This window comes from Pristis pectinata, chromosome 5 (genome assembly GCF_009764475.1).
Source record: "Pristis pectinata isolate sPriPec2 chromosome 5, sPriPec2.1.pri, whole genome shotgun sequence".
Taxonomy (NCBI): domain Eukaryota; kingdom Metazoa; phylum Chordata; class Chondrichthyes; order Rhinopristiformes; family Pristidae; genus Pristis; species Pristis pectinata.
Window position 1 is genome coordinate 36,786,458 of NC_067409.1, and position 25,263 is coordinate 36,811,720.

General features: G+C 43.3%; 1 protein-coding gene across 1 annotated transcript in view; it reads left to right on the forward strand.

Moving 5' to 3' along the window:
* The window catches only part of abcb4 (ATP-binding cassette, sub-family B (MDR/TAP), member 4), a 103,609-nt gene extending 78,434 nt beyond the window's left edge, over positions 1–25,175 (forward strand). The window contains exons 20-29 of the mRNA XM_052016411.1: positions 661–738; positions 4,167–4,250; positions 8,780–8,983; positions 10,721–10,821; positions 14,634–14,774; positions 16,311–16,467; positions 18,045–18,242; positions 20,541–20,747; positions 21,878–22,024; positions 22,610–25,175. Of these exons, the coding sequence (XP_051872371.1) occupies positions 661–738; positions 4,167–4,250; positions 8,780–8,983; positions 10,721–10,821; positions 14,634–14,774; positions 16,311–16,467; positions 18,045–18,242; positions 20,541–20,747; positions 21,878–22,024; positions 22,610–22,810 (1,518 nt within the window). The 3' untranslated portion in view covers positions 22,811–25,175. The remainder of the gene's footprint in view (positions 1–660; positions 739–4,166; positions 4,251–8,779; positions 8,984–10,720; positions 10,822–14,633; positions 14,775–16,310; positions 16,468–18,044; positions 18,243–20,540; positions 20,748–21,877; positions 22,025–22,609) is intronic.
* The last annotated feature ends 88 nt before the right edge of the window (positions 25,176–25,263 follow it).

Sequence of the window (25,263 nt, forward strand, 5' to 3'; positions counted from 1 at the left end):
ATAAATAAAGTGGAGCTCAAGGAATTAAACAAGGAACTGGTATGAGAGAGACCTGTCATTTGAGGAGAAGTAACATGGAATAAATGTGAAAGGAAGCAAGAGTGGCCTTTTTATGGAAAAATGGCAGAAAGTGAGGAGAATAAAATGATGAAAGGAATGTTATCATATCATCTAGATGTTTCTCATTATTTCTGAATAGACTGGTAAGTAGGAAATTTTCAGAGTACCAGAAGGCACTTTAAGACCCAGAAAATCCCACAGGAAGATGAAATAAAATGGATTCTGAGGCTTCCCTGTGAAGAACTTCCCATGGACTGGCTTCATAATGGTGTTGCTGAAGTAAATAGGAAAGCAAGCAGAAGTACCTCAAGGAAACATTAGTGGCATGCCAACTTCCATGATCCCAGAAACCTCTGCTTACTGAAGATCTGGTGCTTTCAGAAGTTCTTGTGGAACCTCTCTGAGATTTTGTAGGTTTTATTTTCATTTTAAATGGAAATAGTAAATGCAACAAAAGGCTTGAGGTGTGGGGAAGGGGTCTGACAGAACTGGGGAAACAGAGTTAATTTTTCATGCCAGTGATCTTTCATCAGAGCTGGCTTGAGCTTCAAAAATGATTTTGATGGCAATGATTATGCTTTCACTATCCTTTTTTGACAGGGTTTCACATTTGGCCAATCTGGTGAGAAATTGACATTGAGACTACGATCCATGGCTTTTAAGGCAATGGTGCGACAGGTAACAATATATTAACAAGCTTCTTCTATTAACTTGCAACATTGCATTAAATACTTCATACATTTTTAGTTGTATTTTACTCTATAAATAATCCAGAAAAATAAAGCTAGCCTAATCTTCATCTTTGGATTCAGTCAATGATAGTCAAGTAGTGATGAAGAATAATGAAATGTTTCTGCATATTTTTCAGCAAATGGTCTGCATTTTGCAGTAGCATTGACAATGAAATTATCAGCATTTTCTGCCATTACTCAATGAAACTGAAAACATCCTAAGGATTTCTGCTGTTGCAGAGTTCAATGCAGATTTCTGATCAAAGTTCAGCTATCACCCCCTGACATTCAATCCCCACCATTACTGAATCCCCACTATCACTATCCTTGGGGTTACCATTGACCAGGAACTGAACTGGAATAGCCATATACGCAATATGGTTACAAGAGCAGGACAGAGGCTCGGAATCCTGCAATGAGTAACTCACCTCCTAACTCCCTAAATCCTGTCCACCATCTATGAGGCTCAAGTCAAGAGTGTGATGAAATACTCTCCACTTGCCTGGATGAGTATCAACAATACTCAAGAGGCCTGATAACAAACAGGACTTAGAAGCCCATTCACAACCATTCACTCACTCTGCCGCCAATGCACAGTAGCAGTAGTCTGTACCATCTATAGGATGCACTGCAGCAACTCATCAAGACTCCTTGGACAGCATTTTCCAAACCCATGACCTCTATCAACTAGAAGGACAAGGGTAACAAATGCAGAGGAACACAAGCACTTGCAAGTTGCTCTCCAAGCCATAAGCCATCCTGACTTGGAAATATATTGCTCATCCTTCACCATTGCTGGATCAAAATCCTGGAACTTTCTCCCTAACAACATTGTGGGTATACACATACCTCAAAGACTGCAGTGGATCAAGAAGGTAGCAACTTCTCAAGCAATTAGGGATGGGCAATTAAATGTTGGCTCACCCTACGAAGCTCACATCCCTTGAATGTATTAAAAACACTTGACATTAGTGAGTCAGCACTTCTCCACAGCAGCCTTTTCAAATCACTTGAATCGACATGAATTTTAGTAACTTCTAAACTATTGTGAATGTAAATTCTTTAGTAATTACTCCCATTGTAAAATACCCTGAAGACATTGACATTGTTTTTGATGTGAGTTGCAAATTTTGGTTTAAGCCATAATTACTGCTTAGCAAACTTTCTAGCCCTAAAATCTAATTTTATGTTGAAAGTTCATAATTCCCTCTCACAAATATTGCATTATATAAGGAATTCTAAAATATTTCTTTTTAAGAAGTTTATTAAGATGATTTATTGGTACAGCCATTTCCAGGTTATGAATGCCTGACTTATGAACAACTATACATACGATCGAGCTCCCATAATGGTACTTAATTCAAAAGTCTGGCATATATACATCTGTTCATTCCTGCAGACAGCAGATCGATCTCTCTCTCTCTCTCTCTCTCTCTCTCTCTCTCTCTCTCTCTCTCTCTCTTAGTAATTATTCTTTCTTATCAGTCTTGTGTACTTTTGAAGCCTCTTATTACAAAACTGTAGAAGATATGGTTACCATATCATGTGATTTTGTGTATTTTCTGACTTATGGACAAACATAAAAATACAACCCATTCATAACCTGGGGGAGGCCTGTAGTTATGCTCCTTAATTGAAATCAAAGTTGATTAGCTTAATTCTTGTAGTGTGCTTCATGTATCTACTTCACATTACTTCTTGCTTGATACTCTTCCTCTTTTCCTCCCTTCCTCCTCCTGTCATGCATCTATGAAAATAGCTATGTCCATGCAATGATAAGGTTGTGGAGTTCATGATAAGCAATGTCAAAGTGACAGGTCCTCACTGGAATGTACTCGGGTGCATCTCTAGTCTACTATGACACCTCTGCTCAGGCTCCTTGGGCTTTCAGGTGATTTTGTTGCTCTCATTGTGTGTTCTCGGCTTTGGTTGCTGAAGCTCCTACTGGAATCAGTGCTCAGGAACTAGGAATCAGAAAATAGCCTTTGTCATCCAAGATCCATGAAAATGATGGGAGCAGCTGATTGCCTCGGAATGAAGGAATTGTGTGAACTCCCTGGGTGCCATCGTGATCTCTAGATCAGTCTGAATGACCAAGAGTAAAACCTGTGTGGAATTTATCACGAGTACACTATAGCGAAGCTTGCTCTGTCTGTTGGTGTTGTCAGCTGCTGTAGTAGAAAGGAAAAGGAGAAAGCAACAAATTCCTCTCACCTTGAAAAGAGGTCTCTTGTCATCGCCTTATGTTAATGGAGATGCATCTGATGTTTGCCTGGAATGAGCTGAAGGCAAAGACATTGAGTATCACTGTGGCCTTCATTACCATAATTAGCTACAGCAGCACCTGTAGCACACAGCAGATCTCAGCGACCACCTCCTTGGAAAATCTTATCTTCCACATACGTTGTTCCTTTGAGAGATCCACAATCCATTTGGTTCTGCCAGACTTTCCTGGTTTGCCCTTTATGAAACTCCAAACCCACCAATGGTGTTATATCTTAAATAACCTATTTAACCAACAATTGAGGTGCCTTTTTGGGATGGACAATGAGTGATTGCTAATGGAAACCGCATCCTGTGAAGGAATAAGTAAAATATGTTGCCAAGGATGTGGGAGATAACTATAGTTTGGAAAGTAAAAGGAGGCTGGAGATGGATGGTTAGTCTGCAAAAACAGAGGTTTTGAGGTGAGTTTTTTTGATGGAAGGGGATCATAATAAATTGGGTTGTCAGCGGTTTTCCAGGAATGGAATCAAGGGAACCAATAAGTCCCCTCTGGTCCAGAAAGCATATGCCCAAGGTGATTTGTGTGCCAAAGATGAAGGCTGGTCTGGCAATGTCCAGAATTTCAGTGATTTGGCTCATTCATTCAAATGATCTGATCTACCATGGGTACACAAGAGACTGCAGATGCTGGAATTTGGAGCAAAAAAACAAACCGCAGGAAGAACTAAATGGGGCAAGCAGCATCTGTGGAGGCAAAAGGATGGTTGAGGTTTTGGGTTGAGACCCTGCATCAGGACTATAAAGAGAAGATAGCCAGTATATAGAAATATGAGGGAATTATTTGAATTTGCACTGATGCCAAATAAATGAGTAAATTCTGTAGGGATAATTTATGAAAAAATAATCAATCGGTATTGATTATTTGCACTTATCATCATTTACTAAAGTAACAATGTGCATTGAACCTTTAGAATTTATTAGAATTCAATATTCATTTAGCATTTAATAAGCTCTTCTCTCATTTAGCATTTTAATATTTGTTGTAAGACATTCTCAGCATCAAAATAGGACGTGTTTTGGAGCCTGATTACCTTTTCTCATTTATAAGTACTTTATATGAAATTAATTAATTCATTCATTTTTTTAAAGGATATTAGCTGGTTTGATGATCCTAAAAACAGCACTGGAGCGTTAACAACCAGACTTGCTAATGACGCATCTCAAGTTAAGGGGGTAGGTAACTACAGGGATTCGCCTGGTTTTGGCCAATTCTATTCATCATTTAAGTTTTAAAGTGTGATGAAACCTAACTGGAAATGCTATAGGTAATCTAAAAAGAGTACAATGTAGCGACTCACCGCACCGGCATTGAACCGGCTCCCGACATCGCGATATCGTCGGAGGCCCCGATCCAAGATGGTGCGGGGCCCTCCTCCTTCCCCAGCGTTGGGCTGGGAAAGCCCGCGCGCGGGAAGGTCAGGTGACCCGCGCGTGATGTGAACGCGGGAACTGCAGCGCAGGAAGTTTTCGGCTATTAAAGGCACACCGCGCCCCGGTCGGCATTCGACCTCTGATTTCGAAACCAGCGACTCTGTGTTTTCATTTCGTAGTGTGTAGCTAGCTGCTACATTGGTGACCCCGACGGGCCCAAATGTTTTTGGACCCACAATGTCTGCACAGCAAGAGGTGCAGGCAGTAGCCCTTAAACTGCCCACCTTCTGGACCCTTCGGCCTAGTGTCTGGTTTGACCAGGCCGAGGCCCAGTTCCAGGTTCGCCAGATCACCAGGGACGACACCAAGTACTATTACATGGTGGGCGCCCTCGACCAAGACACCGCCACCCAGGTCGAAGATTTCATCCAGGTGCCCCCGGAGGAGGAGAAGTACGATAAGTTCAAGACCCTCCTCCTTGAGACTTTCAGCCTTTCCCGACGCAAGCGAGCCTTCCGCCTACTCCACCTCAATGGGTTGGGCGACAGACCCCCCTCTGCACTCATGAATGAGATGTTGGTCCTGGCAGACGGGCATGAACCCTGCCTGCTGTTTGAGCAGATCTTCCTGGAGCAGTTACCCGACAACATCCACCTGCTCCTGGCGGATGCCGATTTCAGCAAAACCCGGAAGGTGGCCACCCGGGCAGATGTCCTTCGGCGGGCAAAAAAGGAGAGTGGGGTGTCCGTCGAGCGTGTTGCCACGCCACGTGCCCAGCGGCCCAGCAGGCCAGACCTGGCGATCGAATGCTCCCCACCCGCCACCAGGTCTGAGGCACCGACTGACCAATGGTGTTTCTACCACCAGCGGTGGGGTGCTGACACCCGCAGATGCCGGCCACCATGCAGGTTTCCGGGAAACGCCAGAGCCAGCTGCCGCTGATTGCTACAGCGACTGGCCACCCGGATAGCCTCTTGCATGTGTGGGACAGGCGTTCTGGACGTCGGTTCCTAGTGGACACCAGAGCCGAAGTCAGCGTTGTGCCTCCCAACGGCCGCGAGACTCACAACTGTGCACCAGGACCCGCCCTCAGAACCACCAACGGCAGCGCCATTCGGACCTTTGGCACCCGGTTGGTACACCTCCAGTTCGGCACCTGCAACTTTACTTGGAGGTTCATCCTGGCCGCCGTTGTGCAACCACTCCTTGGGGCAGATTTCCTTCGTGCCAACAGTCTGCTGGTTGGCCTGCGGGGTAAGCGTTTGGTACATGCCAGGACCTTCCAAACGTGCTCATTGGGTGAGGCCAAGCTACCGGCCCCACACCTCGACTCCGTCACCACGTCGACCAATGAGTTTGCCAGGGTCCTGGCAGAGTTCCCGTCCGTACTAACGCCCCAGTTCTCCACCACCTTGCCCAAGCACGGTGTCCAGCATCACATCCCCACCCAGGGCCCTCCCCTCCACGCCTGCGCCTGGCAGCTACCCCCAGACAAGCTCCGCCTCGCGAAGGAGGAATTCAAAAAAATGGAGGAGCTGGGGATCATCCGCAGGTCGGACAGCCTATGGGCCTCTCCGCTACACATGGTCCCCAAGGCAGCCGGAGGCTGGCGGCCCTGTGGAGATTACTGACGCCTCAACGACATTACTACCCTGGACCGGTACCCCGTGCTGCACATTCAGGACTTTGCTGCCAACCTACATGGGCAGTCCATTTTTTCCAAGGTCGACCTTGTCCGCGGGTATCACCAGATCCCGGTGCATCCAGACAACATTCTGAAGGCGGCGCTGATCACACCTTTCGGCCTCTTTGAATTCGTCTGGATGCCCTTTGGTCTCAAGAATGCCGTTCAGTCCTTCCAACGACTCATGGACGCGGTTGGGTGCGACCTTGACTTCGCCTTCACCAAGGTCTCTGATCCCTGGTCAGCACGGCAACAGCGGCACTTGTCGTACATCTCAGAGTTCACCACTGACGTCCGCCATCTGTCAGGGAGAGAGAACGTGGTCGCGGATGCACTGTCACGGCCCACCATCCAAGCTTTGTCCCGGGGGTGGATTTTGGTGCCTTAGTGGAGGCACAGCGAACGGACATGGAGATGCCCAGCTATCGCACCACAGTCTCAGGCCTGCAACTGCAAGACCTTCTGGTAGGCCCCGCTGAGCGCACCCTGCTCTGCGATATCTCCACAGGTAGAACCCGCCCCATAGTCCCAGATGCCTGGCGCAGACGGGTGTTTGATGCCACCTACGGCCTTGCACACCCATCCATCTGGACTACTGTCCGGATGGTGTCAGACAAGTTCGTCTGGCATGGCCTGCGTAAACAGGTTTCCGAATGGGCCCAGTCCTCCACTCACTGCCAGACCTCGAAAGTACAGCAGCACGGCAAGGTCCCCTTGCAGGATTTTCAGCTTACCCGCCGGAGGTTCGACCATATCCATGTCGACTTGGTCGGCCCCCTTCCAGTCTCCTGAGGAGCGCGGTACCTCCTCACGATTGTCGACTGTTTTACCCGCTGGCCTGAAGCCACTCCCCTCGCAGATACCTCCTCCCAGTCCTGCGCTGGGGCCCTTTTGTCAGCTTGGGTGGCCCATTTCGGTGTCCCGGCACATATCACTTCGGACAGGGGAGCTCAATTCACCTCTGGCCTGTGGTCTGCCAACGCCGACTTGTGGGGTTCCCGGATCCACCTCACCACCGCCTATCACCCGCAATCTAATGGGCTGGTGGAGAGGTTCCATCACCACCTGAAGTCGGCACTCATGGCCCGCCTTAAGGGGCCCAAATGGGTAGACGAACTCCCCTGGCTCCTGCTGGGGATACGCACCGTGCCAAAAGAGGATCTGCATGCCTCATCTGCGGAGATGGTCTACAGAACGCCCTTAGTCGTCCCGGGCGAGTTCCTACCAGCCCCTCGGGGGCCAGAGGAAGGACCTGCCGCGGCGCTTGACTGGCTGTGCGAGCGGCTTGGAAGCCTGGCCCTGATTCCCACCTTGCGACACGGACAGGTCCCGACCCGTATGCCAACTTCCCTCCAAGACTGTAAGTTTGTCTTTGTCAGGAGGGATGCGCACCGATCACCGCTGCAACGGCCGTATGAAGGGCCATTCCGGGTCGTCAGGAACAATGGATCTACGTTCATGCTGGACGTTGGGGGGGGCGTGAGGAAGTGTTTATGGTTGACCGGCTGAAACCGGCTCATTTAGACTCGGACCAACCCGTGGTGGTACAGCGAGCGCAGTGCAGGGGCGGGCACCCAAGTCATACTTTATTTAATTCTGGTTTTCGCGACGGTATTGCCGGTTCTAGGGGGGGTTATGTAGCGACTCACCGCACCGGCATTGAACCGGCTCCTGACATCGCGACGTCGTCAGAGGCCCCGATCCAAGATGGCATGGGGCCCTCCTTCTTCCCCAGCGTTGGGCTGGGAAAGCCTGCGCACGGGAAGGTCAGGTGACCCACGCGTGATGTGAACGCGGGAACTGTAGCACGGGAAGTTTTCGGCTATTAAAGGCGCACCGCGCCCCGGTCGGCATTTGACCTCCGATTTCGAAACCAGCGACTCTGTGTTTTTATTTCGTAGTGTGTAGCTAGCCGCTACAACAATACGAAAAAGGGCTACTCAGATCCTCTCATCTTTTGAAAAGCAAACCAGTTAGTCTCCCATCCCATGTCTCTGCTATTTTTTTCATGCCAGCATTTTTTGGATTAAAAAATCATTGATCTAATTTTCTCATGAAATGGTTACTTAGTTATTTCAGTAATATAAGGGGCAAAAGATTCTGCATAATTTACTTGGTAATCATAGAATAAAAGTTTGGAAATGCCAAATGCTGTACAATCAGATATTTTTTGTGTCAGTATTTAAAGGGAAAAAGGTGTAAACTTTCAGGTAATTAATTAAAAATAATTAAACACAGATTTTAAATGTTGTAAGTAATTGAAATATCTTGATCTATTAATGATTTATCATTGACAAGCTTTTAAATTTGACATTGGGATTGTTTATGCCTGGTTAAATTGGAGGATTACTTTTTTTTAACAATGAAAAGAGCCAATTTATTCTGCAGAATAGCAATGTTCCTGATCCAGTACCACAAGGTTGAGAGTTTTAGGGGAGTTTCATGCATGTCAAACTTAATATAGTACTCAGGATGTATATTTTTAATTTGCTTTAGCTTAACCAAAGTTGCCAGTCAAATCCCCAATAAGCCAATAAAGCTAGTTCCCAGAATGCTATGAAAGGTTTGTTATCAGGTGGACACTCTGGTTTTTCTATTTAAAGATGATATTTAATAACAATCTGCTGTTTTCATGTTCTTACTGTAGGCTACTGGTGCCAGGCTTGCTATACTTGCACAGAATGCATCTAATCTAGGATGTGCAATTATTATTTCCTTCATCTATGGCTGGCAGCTGACCCTATTGATCTTAGCCATTGTGCCAATCTTGGCAGTGGCAGGGTTGGTACAGATGAGAATGCTCACTGGCCATGCCAACAAGGATCGGGAGGAATTGGAGAACACTGGAAAGGTGGGTGATTTTTGAGCGGGATAGGCACAGAGTTAGGGGTATGGAATTTTGATTTGAAATTAGATTTAATTCTGGTTGTTATTTTCAGGCTTTTTGGGGCAGGTGGATATTTATGGGAGTATGGGAGCAAGCAGGATGATGATGAAGAAAGCAAATGCAGTAACATCAATCTGATGAATGGTCTTCATCCTGAAACTTTTTAGCCTGAACTGTTGAGTGTTTTGAGAATTTTCTGTTTTGTTTTACGTCACTTATAGCAACCATGCTGGGGCTAGTGTGATTTGTTTGTTATGCTTAATTGATGTTTGACCATACAGTGTACATTGAATCCCAGCATTTGACAGTTATTGGGAGAGGGGGGAGTGGGTAACATGGTGGCTATGAGGTCAGGAAGGTTATAAGGGGAACCAATAATTGCAGGTGGAAATCAGGGTTTGGAGTTTGTGGACAGATCATTGGTGGCTGGATCCTGGAGTTTCATTGTGGCTTGTTATGTCCGCGGGAAGCACTCCTGCTCTTCCTGGCCCACAAGGAGTTCTGTAAAAGCACTTCCCTGAGGGACTCTGTCTTTCTCACTACCCTCCAGGTTACCTGAGACCATCTGGCAAAAGTGGGCAAAATGAAGCCACACAGCACTCCTAAAAGATTTCAATGACCAACCAGGTCCAGAATGGCCTCTCCTCTAGTCGGCCTGTCCACATACTGTGTCAGGAATCCTTCCAGGACACACCTAACAAACTCTGCCCCATTTATCCCCTTTACGCTAAGGAGGTGCCATTCAATATTAGGGAAGTTGAAATCACCCTGTTATTTTTGCACCTCTCCAAAATTTGCCTCCTGATCTGCTTCTCAACATCTCTGCTGCTATTGGGGGGGTCTGTAGAATACTCCCAATAGAGTGATCGCTCCCTTCCTGTTTCTGACTTCCACCCACATTGACTCAGTAGACGATCCCTCCAGGATGTCCTCCCTTTCTACAGCTGTGACACTGTCGCTGATCAGCAAAGCCACTCCCCCACCTCTTTCACTTCTGTCTCTGTCGCTTTTGAAAGATCTGAACCCTGGAATATCCAGCAGCCATTCCTGCCCTTGGAAAGAACAAAGATTGGCTCAGCCTAATGGTGACCCTCCGCATTCTCCAGCTGTCTGGGCCAAGGCTTTTTCACACAGTGGACCAACATTCAGAAGGAATGATCAAAATTCTTATATGTTGTTACATACCAAGCAGATTGCATTGCAATGCAACCCTGACATCCTGCAACAACTGCAGTGCACTTTGGAGCATTGACATTTTCAAAGAAGTCCCAAAAACCTGGTGGGCTGTCAGCAATCCCAACAATGGAATGCTCACTCAGACATACCAGAGACCTCTTAAGGTCAATACTTTCTTTTTCCGCTCAGCAGCAGTTCCAGAGTTTGCTACGAATGGAGGAGGCAGTCCTGGTCTCACTATAGTATGTAGTTTCCTTTTGCCTCTAAATTACATGAATATGTTAGATTATTGCTAAAATAAAGTGTTGTAAAATAGCCTATTACAAAAACCTTCATAATAGTTGCTTTTTTTTTTGCCCCACCCAAGAAAAGGTAATTCGACAGTAGCTAGCATAACGTACTCAAGTGATTCATTGTTGAGATTGGGATTTGGAAGCCCACCTATTAACAATCTGCTGTTATTGTGTTGCAGGCAACTCCCTTTATGCCTCTCTATTTAACCATTGTTTTCTTCATCTTAAACAGATTACTACAGAGGCAGTTGAAAACATTCGAACAGTTGTAGCTTTAACAAGAGAGAGGAAGTTTGAACAAATGTACGAAAGTAGCTTGACTATTCCATACAGGTAATTAGAATCACTTTTTCTGGGTTGATGGTGTAAAGGAGCCATTATTAATAGAAGAAGAAAGTTAAAAGATGTTTTCACCCAGTATGTTATTGAGCATTGGAACCTTTACTTGGCCATTCGGCATTATTTAAAGTACAATTGGATAATGATTTGAAAAAGAAGGATATAGAAGGGAAATCTGGGTAGGATGGTGCTGAGCTGGGCTCAGATGGGCCAAATGGTGTGCAGATTGCAGGGCTGGGGTGAGTATTAGAGTAGACTTGAGAAGCCTCAATATTGATTTAGAGCAACATGGTGCTGGAGCATGGCAACCTATTGCGAGCTGCTCTCTGCAGACCTACTCATTACTTCTATTATAATCATTCTACTCTTTTAAATCTAAATTCTATGACTAAGAATTACTAATAATGTTCTTCTAACTCTGCCTGCACTGCACTTTCTCTATAACTAATAGGAGACTCGATAGTGAGGGGAATAGACAGGAGGCTCTGTGGCCTCAGGAGAGGCCCCAGGATGGTGTGTTGCCTCCTGTGTGCCAGGGTCAAGGATATCTGTGAGTGGCTGCAGAAAATTCTCAAGGGGGAGAGTGAACAGCCAGAGGTCATTGTATATGTTGCTATAAATGACCCAGGTAGGACAAGGGATGAGGTCCTGCAGAACGAGTATAGGGAATTAAGTAAGAAGTTAAGAAGCAGGATGTTGAGGGTAGTGATCTCCAATTACTCTTGGTGCCATGTGCTAGCGAGGTCAGAAATAGAAGGATAGTCCAGATGAATTCGTGGCTCAGGAGCTGGTGCAGGGGGCAGGGATTCAATTTCTTGGACCATTGGGATCTCTTCTGGGGTAGAGGCGACCTGTATAAGAGGGACAGGTTGCACTTGAACCAGAGAGGGACTGATATCCTTGCAGGGAAATGTGCTAAAGCTGCATGGGAGGGTTTAAGCTAGATTGGCGGGGGCATGGGACTCTGAACAGGAGCAAGTCACGGGATAAAACAGTAGCCAGTGAGAGCAAGTTTAGTAATCAGGATAGCCAAGGCCACAGAAAAGGTAGGGAAAGGAAAACCCAGTTAAACAGCATATATTTAAATGCATGAAGTTTAACAGGTAAGGCAGACAAACTCAGAGTGTGGGTTGGCTCTGAGGACTGGGATGTTATAGCCATAACAGAAATGTGGCTGAGGGAAGGGCAGGACTGGCAGCTCAATATTCCAGGATACAGATGCTACAGGTGTGACAGAGGTACAGGTAGGCAAGGAGGGGGTGTTGCCTTTTTGATAAAGGAGAACATAACAGTAGTGCTTAGAGATGACATTCTTGGGGGATCGTCCAGTGAGGCCATATGGGTAGAACTTAGAAACAAGAAAGGGAGGGTCACTCTAGTGGGGCTGTATTATAGACCCCACCCCCCCCAATAGTCAGCGGGAACTTGAGGAGCAGGTGTGTAGAGAAATTGCTCATAGTTGTAAGAATAATAGGGTTGTATTAGAGGGAGATTTTAATTTCCCTAGTATTGACTAGACTACCCACCTAGAGTGTTAAGAGCTTTGGACGGGGTGGAATATGTGAAATTTGTCCAGGAAAGTTTCCTGAGTCAATATATAGAGGGCCCAACTTGAGAGGGTGCAATACTGGACCTTCTCTTGGGGAACAAGGCTGGGCAAGTAACCGAAGTGGCAGTTAGGGAGCACTTTGGCTCCAGTGACCATAATTCTAATAGTCTTAAGATAGTGATGGAAAAGAATAAGGCAGGTCCACAGGTTAGGGTCCTAAACTGGAGCAAGGCTAATTTTGGGGGAATTAGACAGGATCTAGCAGAGGTCGATTGGGTGAGCCTGTTTGAAGGGAAAGGAACAAATAGCAGCTGGGAAGCTTTTTAAGAGTGTGATATCAAGAGTCCAGGAGCAGCATGTTCCGTTTACAGTGAAGGGTAAACTTGGCAAGTTTCATCAGCCAGGGTTCCCTTATCAAGAAAAAGAAGAAAGCATACACTGAGTTTAGGAGGTTAGGATCAAGCGAATCCCTTGACTATAAAAAGATTAAGAATACTCTTAAGAGGGAAATCAGGAGGGCAAAGAGAAGGTATGAGATGGATCTGGCAGGTAAGGTTAAGGAAAATCCCAAGAGGTTCTATAGCTATATTACGAGTAAAAGGGTGGCTAGGGAGAGAGTAGGTCCCTTCAGAGATCAGCAGGGCCGCCTATGTGTTGAGCCACAGGAGTTGGGTGGGATTTGTATTGAATATTTCTCCTCTGTGTTTACTGATGAGAAAATCATGATTGCTCAAGAGATAAGGGAAACTAGTGGAGATGTTTTGGAGAACATTCATATTACGAGGGAAGAGGTATCTGCAGCCTTACAGCGCATTACAGTGGGTAAGTACCCAGGGCCTGATCGAGTGCATCCTTGGACTTTGTGGGAGGCTAGAGAGGAAATTGCGGAGGCCCTTGCAGAGATATTTGCTTCATCGTCAGCCACTAGTGAAGTTCCCAAAGACTGGAAGGTGGCTAATGTTGTTTCTTTGTTTAAAAAGGTTAGCAAGGACAAGCCAGGGAAATATAGGCCGGTCAGCCTGACATCACTACTGGGGAAGTTACTGGAGGGGATTCTGAGGGGCAGGATCTACCAGCATTTGGATAGACAGAGTCTAATTAGGAGGAGTCAACATGGCTTTGCACATGGGAAGTCATGTTTGATTAAGCTTTTTAGAGTTTTTTAAAGAGGTAACCAATAAGGTGGATGAGGGTAGGGCAGTAGATGTTGTCTATTTGCACTTTAGCAAGGCCTTCGACAATGTCTTGCATGGTAGGCTGGTCTGGAAGGTTAAGTCCCATGGAATCCAGGGAGAGCTAGTTAGGCCGATTCAAAATTGGCTGGGAGGCAGGAAGCAGAGGGTGGTGGTTGAAGGTTGTTTCTCGGAATGGAGGCCACTGACTAATGGTGTGCTGCAGGGGTCAGTGTTGGGACCCTTGTTATTTGTTATTTATGTAGATAATTTGGATGGTGAATGCACAAGGCTTGATCAGTAATTTTGCGGATGACACGAAATTATACTGGTTCCTGTGATGGCAGGTTTGCTATATGAGGAGAGATTGAATAGACTGGGATGGTAATATCCAGAGTTTAAAAGAATCTCATAGAAATATACAAAATTCTAAAAGGGCTTGACAGCTAGGTGCAGGGAAGATGCTTCTCCTGGCTGAGGAGTCTACATTAGGGGGTGGGGGGAGTTCACAGTTTGAGAACAAGGGGTAGGCTGTTTAGGACTGAGATGAGGAGCAATTACTTTATTCAGTGGATGGTGAATCCTTGGAATTCTCTATTCTGGAGGGCCACGGAGAGTCAATTATTATGTTTGCTCAAAACACAGGTTGATAGATTTCTGGACATTAAGGGAATCAAGGAATATGGGGAAACTGCTGAAAAATGGCACTGAGGTTATGCATCAGCCATGATCCCAATGGATGGTGGAGCAGGCTCAAGGGACCAGATGGCCTACTCCTGATGCCAAATTCTTATGTTCTCACGACTTGTGTACATTCTTGAGGGAACTGCCTGTCTCTCTTTGGGGAGATTAGAGAGTCGGTGTGAATGATGGGCTGGGGGTGGGGGGGGGGGAGGTTGCGATGGTGTATGGTAGGGTTCTCAGATGATTTATAACAACTGTGCAGTTAAACTGATGATTAGTAGAGGGACAACAGGAACAGAGTGTGAAATCCCTGCTCACCCTATACTTGCTAGGTACAATGAATTAAAATTTTCTCTATGTTTTGCTCTTCATCATCCATATTCTTTTTTATGTTTTCAAAGGAATGCCAAAAAGAAGTCTTGCATTTATGGAATCACCTTTTCCCTTTCGCAAGCAATTGTGTTCTTTGCTTATGCAGCATGTTTTCGATTTGGAGCCTGGCTGGTGACTCATAACTATATGGACTTCCGGGAAGTTTTTCTGTGAGTATAAATTCTTGTTGCAAGACAGTTCTTCTGAACGAGGCCTTTTGAATGGGTATCTGCTTGAAATATGTGAAATACCATAAGGGATGTTTTAAGGGGCACTTTAAAAATAAAGGGCATCCAGCTTAAGATAGCAACAAGATTAATTTTCTTCTACGATCAGGAGCCTTTGGAGCTCTCAACCTAGGGAGTGGTGGGGTGGGGGGGAAGGTTTAGACCAGAGTCTGAAGATTCTTTAAGGCAGAGGTAGATAAACTCTCAAGGGTTGAAAGGTGAGTGGGGATAGGTTGGAATGCAGAGTTGAGGTTACGATCAGATCAGCTATCGTCTTACTAAACAATGAGACTGAGTGGCCTACAACTGATCCTAATTTATATGTTTGTATGTAAGTGCAGCCAGAGTGGTCCTGGATGAATTAGGCCTTAGGGCTTGTTTCCGTGCTGTATAACTCAGTGACTCTATATAGTCCTTTTCTTTTGTCAGTTTCACCTATAAACTACGTAATATAAAGAAAAACTGTTCTGTTAATTGGAGCAAAAATAACTGCAGGTGCTGACAATTCAAAACAAGCACTCAGAGGCTTAACCAGCATCCATGGAGAGAAACGCAGAGTCAACATTTCAGGTCAAGGACCCTTCATCAGAACTGAAAAAGTGGGGAAAGTGTGGTTTAAGTTGCAGAGATGGAGGGCAATAGAGGGAACATCTGTGATAAGGTGCAGGGCAAAGTTGTCAAGATAACCAGAACATTAAATACCAACAGCTGGAGACCAGAAGAGAAAAGATAGAAAGGAATGCATTGAAATTGAACTATCCAGCAAATCAAAAGGCTGGTTACCTGAAACTGCTGATTTCCATACTGAGTTCCAAAGACTGCAATGCGCCCTGTGAAATATGATTTGCTGGTCCTTGAGCTTGTGTTGGGCTTTGCTGCAACAGTTTAAGAGGTCAAAGACATAGGGTCAGAGTGGGAATGGGACAGCTTCAGTTTCATTTTCCTACTCTGTTTCTTCTCTACCTCAAATTTGTGGGAATTTAAAACAATTTGTTAACTTGGCAACTTTGTTCTGCACTCTATCACAGATATTCCCTCAGTTCTCTCCACTCCCCTCCTCTCTGCAACTGAAAACACACTTATTTTCCCACTCTTCCAGGTGAAGGGTCCTCAACCTGAAACATTGACTCTCTTTTTCACTTGCTTTTTTTTCCCTACTTCTCTAGAAGATTTATTGACCTGCAATGTTTACTCTGTTCCTTTCTCCATGGATGCTGCCTACCCTGTTGAATGTCCTGGCATTTTATGGTTTTGTTTCTGGTTTTGTTTCTGGTTTTGTTTCTGGTTTTGTTAAGATTCTTCCAAATATTTTTCCCACTATATTTACATCTATTATGTAATACAACCAGTTAAGTTGACACTTTATATGAATTGCATGAGAGTCTTGATAAATTTCTTTTTGGATTACCATCTCTACAGCGCTAACATATTTGTAGGGATAATATTGCATGTTCTTTGATCTGATTTATATTATTACAGCGTATTCTCAGCAATTGTATTTGGAGCAATGGCTCTGGGACAGACCAGCTCGTTTGCACCTGATTATGCTAAGGCTAAGTTGTCAGCAGCCCGAATCATCATGCTGATTGAGCAAACGCCATCGATAGACAGCTTTAGTGACACTGGTGATGTTCCTGTAAGTACTTTACTGTCCTGTACATTATAACATTTCACAAACTTGAATTTTTTTAATCTCAAGTTGCTCAGAAGTAGCTGGCAACTAAATATTTTGCACAAAATTGTGAAATCAGCCATGGATAATATTGTCAGAAGTATTTCTCATATTTGCATAGCCCATAAGATTTAGATTCTCCAAATCCTAACAGAATACTTATTTTGACATGGTTGGCAAAATTGAATAGTAAGCTTCCTAAGAGTAAGAAGAAGCAGGTGAATAATGCCAGGAACTAGGCATAAATAGTGTAATTTTCTAATACCAGCATGAAAGGTGCCAGAACCAAGATGCACACAATGGCAAAGGACTGGGTAGATGAGAACATAGAATATTGCAAGCTTAGGTCATGAGTATTATTGATACGGTTCTGTGCGCTGATGTCTTGCACTGAAATTTTCCATTTTTTTGAAGGGCACATGACCCAGGTGACTAAAAAACTTTGACTGCAGATTCATCTGGAATCCATGTAATTGATATTTTACTGCTGCTTCGCTCTCTGTTTTTCTCAATCATGGAATGTGGGAGTTGTTGGCAAGCCCAGCATTATTTCTCATCCTTTTTGCCTGTGAGAAAGTGGGAGTTACTGTCATGTTGACAATTGAACAGCTTACCAGGCCATTTGAGAGAGCAGTAAAGAGTCAAAGACATTGTTGCAGGTGTGCATTCACTTATAGCCCTTACTCTGTAAGGATGGCAGGTTTCCTTCCAGAGTAAGCCAGATGTTTTTTTTTATTATAGCTCAGTAATTTCAAGGTCACCATTACTGATACTATCTTTTTAATTCTGTGTTAGTTAATTAACTGCGTTGAAATTCCTCACAGCCGTGGTCAATCTGATTTGGTGCATAGTCCATTTGCCTAGCAGTTATATCAAAGTATCACTTCCCAATAATAAAAAGTAAACCATTTAAATTGTCCTTGGGCAGGGATCCTTATAGTTGATTCGTAGTGTATCATTAACACCATCTGCAAATATCTTCATAGCTAACGTACATTCTTTTATCAAATGATATTTATCACATAATGCAAACAAAATTACTCTGGTAGAACGCTACTCTCTGAATATGCAAATAGTACAGTAGTAAGTGGCAGAGCAGTTAGTGCTGCTGCCACACAGCTCCAGTGACCTGGGTTCAATCCTGACCTCCAGCACTGTCCATGTAGAGTTTGCATGTTCTCCCTATGACTGCATAGATTTCATCCCACATCCTAAAGGTGTGCTGGTTGGCAGATTTATTGGCAAATGTAAATTACCCAGAGGAAAATTAGGGGGATTGGCAGGGCATGTGAAAGAGAGAATAGGTCAGGGAAATAAGTGGGGCAAAGGAATTAATGGGAATGATCTGAGAGCTGGCAAAAAGTCGAATAGCTTCCTTTTACATTTTTGCAAACAGGATAACATATGAGAATCGTGCCATATACTTTAGTTTCTGACTGCAGGTGGACACACAAATGTTTGATATCTTTGCAAAGATATTGCAGGACATGTTTAGAAAAGTTAAATTGTACTAAATGTCATTATTCTGATTCTTTTTAAAGAGTACATTTGAGGGAACGGTCAAGTTTGAAGATGTTGCCTTTACCTACCATACTCGCCCTGATATGCCTGTGTTGCAAGGTTTAACAGTTACAGTTGCAAAAGGACAAACCTTGGCTCTGGTGGGTAGTAGTGGCTGTGGGAAAAGCACCACTATTCAGCTGTTGGAGAGGTACTACGACCCACAAGGTGGAAAAGTGGTAGGTAATTTACTCCCTCTCAACAGGATCAGAAATCTGATGGGGTGTTGTGTAACTCAACTAATCACTTGCTGTCTATCTCACTGTGCAATTTTTGGGTTTTTCTGGATTTTCATTAGAATGATGGTACGTTTACAGACCGTGTTGAAGAATTGTGGTACATATACAAGCTGGTTTGGTGAACCAGTAAACTAGAATGTACAGATGCACCATTTCATTTACCTAGAAAAATGGCATTGGCATTTCCTCCCCAGAAATCCTCATTTCCCTTTACACTCACTTCAGCCATCTGACCATTTTTAAACTGAATTATGTGGATGTATTTGGTTTTTGCCACTGAACTTTCATCCTAATCTACTACCACCAGTGTATGTGGCAGAGTAGTGACCCTAAGAAGGATCTAACATTGCTGGAGCTGAAGGTTCATGCTACTCTGACTGGACACAGACAACAGCTGATTGCTGCACTAGAAGTTTTGTCAGTGTTTTAAGTCACAGTGCACTTTTGAAACCAGGGCATAGAATTCCCAGAAGCAGCTGAGGAGCAGGATCTGCCACTGACCAAAGACATGCAGCCAGCTCCCACCAGGGGAACAGCAGTGATTTAATCAATCACCACCCTCTTGGATTTCTATGAAACCAAATCCTCTCCAGCAACGTTTAGTGACTTCTTCTTTATTCGTCAGCTAGCATCTCATTATTATATCAAGAAAGCCCCATTTGTTTACTCTAAGATGGCCCAACTCTCCCATGCTGACCAAGGTCTCTACCTGAACTAGTCCAATTTGCCTGCATTTGGCACATATCCCTGTAAAACTTTCCCATCCATGCACCTATCCAATTTGTATTTTAAATGTTGTAATTGTACCTGTCACTACCACTTCTTCTGGCAGCCCATTTCATATAGCCAGCACCCTCTGTGTGGAAAAGCTTTCCCCTTGGGTTCCACTTAAATCTTTCCCTCTCACCTTAAGCCTATGATCTTTAGTTTTAGACTCCCCTATCCTGGGAAAAAGACTGTGATCATCCACCTTATCCATGCCCCTCATGATTTTATAAACCTCTATAAGGTCACCCCTCAACCTCCTTCGCTTCAGGGAAAACAGTCCCAGCCTATCCAGTCTCTCCCTATAACTCAAGCCCTTCAGTCCCAGCCACATCTTTGTGAATCTGCACTCTCTCTAACTTAGTCACACCCTTCCCATAGCATGGCAACCAGAACTACACACAATGCAATTCATTTCTTTTTCATGGAAGTAGATTCATGTAGAGCAAAGCCCATTAAATTCTACTGACTGGCAGAGGTTAATATGCACAAAGAGCAACACTTTACATTCAGTGACAATACCATCATGAAGTCCTCATCAATCAACATCTTAGGGGTTGCCAGTGACCAGAAGCTCCACTGGACTAGCTATGTACATACTATGACTTCAAGTGCTGGACAGACGCAAGATATCCTGTGGCAAAACACTCAGCTCCTGATATCCCAAAGCTAATTCAGCAATGTCCAGATCCTAAAAAATGAATTTAAAAAAATCCCTTTCCATAAAATGCTATCAATATGTTGTGATTTTACTTGTAGAATAGACAAGATCACTGATTTTGTACTCGCAGAAAAATGTGTCAAAGTACAGAATATAATTTCACAAAAGAAAAACAGAACTTGGCATTTGTGTTCACTATAAGTGAAAGGCACTGTGTACAGATGATTGAGCACTCATGGTTCCTGCCCTGACAGCATCCATGATGCTGAATTATCAGCCTTTCTTTCACAGTGAGAATAATATACAAAAATGTGTTTATTTCCTATATATTTAAAAAAAGTGCACCTGTAAAGACCAAAAGGGAAACACCACACATGCTGGAAATCCGAAATAAAATAGAAAACACAGGAAATACTCAGCAGGTCAGAGTGCATTTACAGAGAGAGAAACAGAGTTAATGTTCCAGATTGATGAAAAGAATTAAGACTTTTTATGAAAGTCCGATCAATCAGAATTTACAGTGGTGAAATTCCGTGTCAGTCCCCATCGGGATTCTATTTGTTTTGTCACAGAAGTCACAAGAGACAATTATTAATAGCATTTTGTGCTACCATTATGTGTATGTGATGGACATTAATAATTATTTTATGCCATATATCTGCATGGTTGTTCAAGAATCCCACACTTGTTAATGTGATTACTGTAATTCCTTAGTTACTCCCATGATCATCTTTTATTCTTGCAGTCTACAGTTTACATCAGTTTTAATAATGTGAGAAAGTGCAGATTTTTGAAATATGCCTTTTTTCCAGCTTTTAGATAACAACAATATAAAGGACCTCAATGTTCAGTGGGCTCGGGCACAGATTGGTATTGTGTCTCAAGAACCAGTACTGTTTAACTGCAGCATTGCTGAGAATATTGCCTACGGGGACAACAGCAGGGTCATATCCAAGGAGGAAATAGAGGCTGCAGCCAAAGTTGCTAACATACATTCTTTTATTGAAACTCTCCCTGAGGTAGGGTTCTGCATGGTTACACTCAATAAACTCAGTAATAAATTCTAAAAAGAATTGACTGTTTAACCTTGCTTTAAGAGCAGGTTATGCTAGAATTATGTGCATTTATTAGGCCACAACTTGAGAACTGTGTGTAGTTCTGGTCAACATATAACATGAAAGATGTGAAAGCACTGGGAAGGTGCAGAGGAGATTTACGAGGATGTTGCTGGGATTTGAGAATTTAAGTCACGAGGAAATAAACAGAGCAGGCTGAAGGCAATGTTTATCGAGGTACATAACATTATGAGAGGCCTTGATAGGATAAACAAAGTACCTATTTCCTTTAGCAATGAGGTCAGTTACTGGGAACTAAGGTTCAAGTTAATTGGTAGAATGATCAGAGAGATGAAAAGTACTTTTTTTCCACCCAGAGTATAGAAGGGGTCTGGAACTCATTGCCTGAAAGTGTGGTAGAGGTAGAAACCATCATCACATTTAAGAAGTGCTTGGATATGTTGCTTTTTGACTGTCATGGGCTAAGTGGCCTCCTTTTGATCTTTATTCAGATTCTATAACCTTAGCTGCTGGTGGGATATATACATGATGGCTGTAAGACCAGTTTTTTAATGTCATGGTTGGTAGCTTCCTCAGTGAGGTCTAACGGGAAAGCAAAAATTTATTTGGCTGATAGGGCTAATGATTTCCCCAGTCCAAAGGTACATGCATATTACCTTGATTTGAATGTTACTTTGATTTTACCTTGGTACCTTGATACCTTGATTTTATTCCTTTTCCAATAGTTTTGCAGACATTATATCCTTTTATAATGATGCATTGTGTAACACATGCAACATCATCATTATGTCCCTTCAATTGCGTCGTGTGTGTTAAATGCAGTAATATGCATATTGCAAAACAGCTTATCATTTTTTGGTGTATTAATCTATTTCTAATGTTACTTTCAGAGAGCAAAAATTAAGTCATAAATTTGTATGAGTAAGGACCTATCCGTAAACTATCAATATCTAAAATATCTAGGTAAACTGCAATCTAGATATATGTGCGTTGCAAGTGAAGAAATAAACAAGTAATATGAAATGTATTATTTGTAAAAGTACTGAAATCAATATTTTGCTCCATTTATTTAGAAATATGAAACATGTGTAGGAGACAAGGGCACCCACTTATCTGGAGGGCAGAAACAGCGTGTGGCCATTGCCCGAGCATTAGTCCGAAATCCTAAGATTCTGCTCCTAGATGAAGCTACTTCAGCACTGGATACAGAAAGTGAAATGGTAAGGTGCAATATTTTTGCATGCAAGGCAATTATAGTTTGGAAACTTGAGGAACTATGCATACCCATATTTCACCTTGTCCTCCTAGCTTATGAAGCTGTGTACTGGGAATAGTAAAAATGAAAATTCACTCCTAGGAGGGTTTCTGTCGAGAACAGTGATTGATGTATTGGCAAGATAGTAAGGGAGATTGATTTCTGACAAATTATGGAGCTTTACATTAAGGTTCAGCTCACTATTTAATGACAAACATTGTATTACTTTTCTACTACTTCAAATTCTGGGACAGTTTCTCATTGGAGTGCTTTGGCAGATATGATGCCAGTATCACTCTGGTTTGAGACTTCCATGTTTGACCATATATGTGTGGAATTCCTGAATTTTCTGAAATTTAAAAAGCTGTTCTTATTGTAACCATTAGCATTTATCAGCAATATCTAGGCCAGGATGTGCATTTCACACTTGAGTAGATTATAGGCATATGATTCCAAAGATATTTTTAACAGTCACATTTTAACACAGTTAAAATAATTCATTAGATGTGAACTGTTCTCATGTTTGTTTTTACTTCATAACTTTTAACAGATTGTCCAAGAAGCACTGGACAAAGCAAGAGAGGGCCGCACCTGTATTGTAATAGCTCATCGCCTGTCTACTGTCCAGAATGCTAACAAAATAGCAGTGTTTAATAATGGACAAATTGCAGAGGAAGGAACACACCAACAACTTTTGGCCAATCAAGCTATTTACTACAATCTAGTTACTGCTCAAATGGGACGAAACTAAGTGGAAAAAATATTCAATCATTATATTCAAATTTATTTTCTAGTTTCAGTTTGATTTTGGTAAATGCCTATAAAATTATACCTGTGGAATAACAACTTGTATATAAGCAGAGTAAAAATGCCCTAAATTATTTCCATTTATTACATGTCCTAAATAACTGTCTCCAAATACATTGGAGTGAACCTATTAATAAAGCTGGCTCAGATCTGTTAGAAAAAAGTTAGTTATTAAAACCATAGACCCATACAGCACAAAACAGGCCCTTCGGCCCACCATTTTGTGCTGTCCATCAAACCACCCTCACACTCTCTAACCCTTTCCTCCCGCATATCCCTCTATCTCACATTCCTCCATATGCCTATCCTCTTGAACCTGTTCAATGTATCTGCCTCCACCACCACCCCAGGCAGTGCATTCCATGCACCAACCACTCTCTGGGTGAAAAACCTCCCACTGACATCTCCCCTGAACCTCCCACCCATAACCTTAAAGCCATGCCCTCTCGTCTTGAGCATTGGTGCCCTGGGAAGGAGGCGCTGACTGTCTACTCTATCTATTCCTCTCAATATTTTATATACCTCTATCATGTCTCCTCTCATCCTCCTCCTTTCCAGTGAATAAAGCCCTAGCACCTTAAGTCTTTCCTCATATTCCATACGCTCTAATCCAGGCAGCATCCTGGTAAATCTCTTCTGCACCTTCTCCAACGCCTCCACATCCTTCCTATAATGGAGCGACCAGAACTGAACACAGTACTCTAAGTGTGGTCTAACTAGAGTTTTGTAAAGCTGCATCATCACTTCGTGGCTCTTAAACTCAATCCCACGACTTATGAAAGCCAACATCCCATAGGCCTTCTTAACTGCTCTATCCACCTGTGAGACAAGAGTACAGCATTGTGAAAAATGTATCACCTCTGACAAACTTTCTGAGTAGCTATTAGAATGAGTGCAATCGCCCCACACTCCCAACAGAGATGCACACACAAAGTTCAACTACAACCCTGAAGCACAAGCTGTTAGGTTGATTGGCCACTATAAATTAACCCTAGTGTGCAGATACAAGGTAGAATATGGGAGTGATTGATGGGAATTTGTGGAGAATAAAACATGGGATTATTGTAGGATTTTAGTAAATGGGAGCTTGATGATTGGCTTGGACACGATGGGCCAAAGGCCTGTTCCCATGCTGTTTCTCTTTATCTGCACAATCACTGAGTGCAGCTCCCTGTGGGAATGAGTTCTGAAGTCATTTCTCATTATCAACAATTACAGTTAAAATCAATGAATAATTAAGCCTTCATATTTCCATATGTATGAGTATTTAAAATGTTATTAGTTGATTACTACTCAAAGTCTGACGAATTAAAAACGTTTTGATTATTTTCCAATGGAATCCATGTCAATAGATTCATTTAAATATGAATCAATGAACTGTTATGAGATTGTAGCACTTGCTCACAAGTAAGAAGTTACAGACATTGTACTCAGATATAAATGGAACTTTAATGCTGTGATCAGTCTTAATTACTGTCAAATAATCTCTCTGGCTCTGAAATTTTAATTCTGTAGGTATGAGTTCTTATTCCACAAGAAATTAATTTCCCAGTCTCTATACACCTCCATCCCCCATCAGGTAGGTCTTAGGACCTCCTTTTCTGTCTGGAGCAAAGACCCAACTAGTTCCCCTCTACTAATGCTCTCATCACCTGGCAGAACTTATTCTTACCCTCAACAACTTGCCTTTTGATTCTTCCAACTTTCTACAGCTCAAAGGTATAGCCATGAGCACACACATGCCTGCCATTTTGAGACTACATGGAACAGTCCCCGTTTCAAACCTACTCTGGTACCACTCCCTAATTCTTCCTCAACTACATTGATTACTGCATTGGTGCTGCTTCCTGTACTCGCAAGGAACTCATCAATTTTATCATCTTTGCCAGCAACTTCTTCACTGCCCTCAAATTCACCTGGACCATTTCTGACACTTCTCTTCTTCTTCTGTATCTTTCTGACTCCATCTCAAGAGACAAATTACCCATTGATATCTACTATAAACACACAGCTACCTTAACCACACCTCTTCCCACCCTGTTGTCTGTAAGAATGCCATCCCTTTTCTTCATTTCCTCATATTTCACTCGGGTAGCCTGCAATCCAATGGTATGAACATTGAATTTTCCAGTTTCAGGTAACCTACACTCCCTGTGTTTCTTTCCCACTCTAACCAGTGAAACCTTATTCTCACTCCCTTTGTTCATCTTTTCCATCCCTCCCTCTTCCCCCCCCCCGCCCCACCATTACCAAGACTTATTACTCTCCCCAACTTGGTTCAATCTGCCTATCATCCCTCCCTCATCTGGTTCCACCTATCACCTACCAGCCTCTGCCTCTGCCCTCCCCCTCCCTTCCCCCATTCAATTCCATCTGCCCCACATTTCCTGCCCCCAC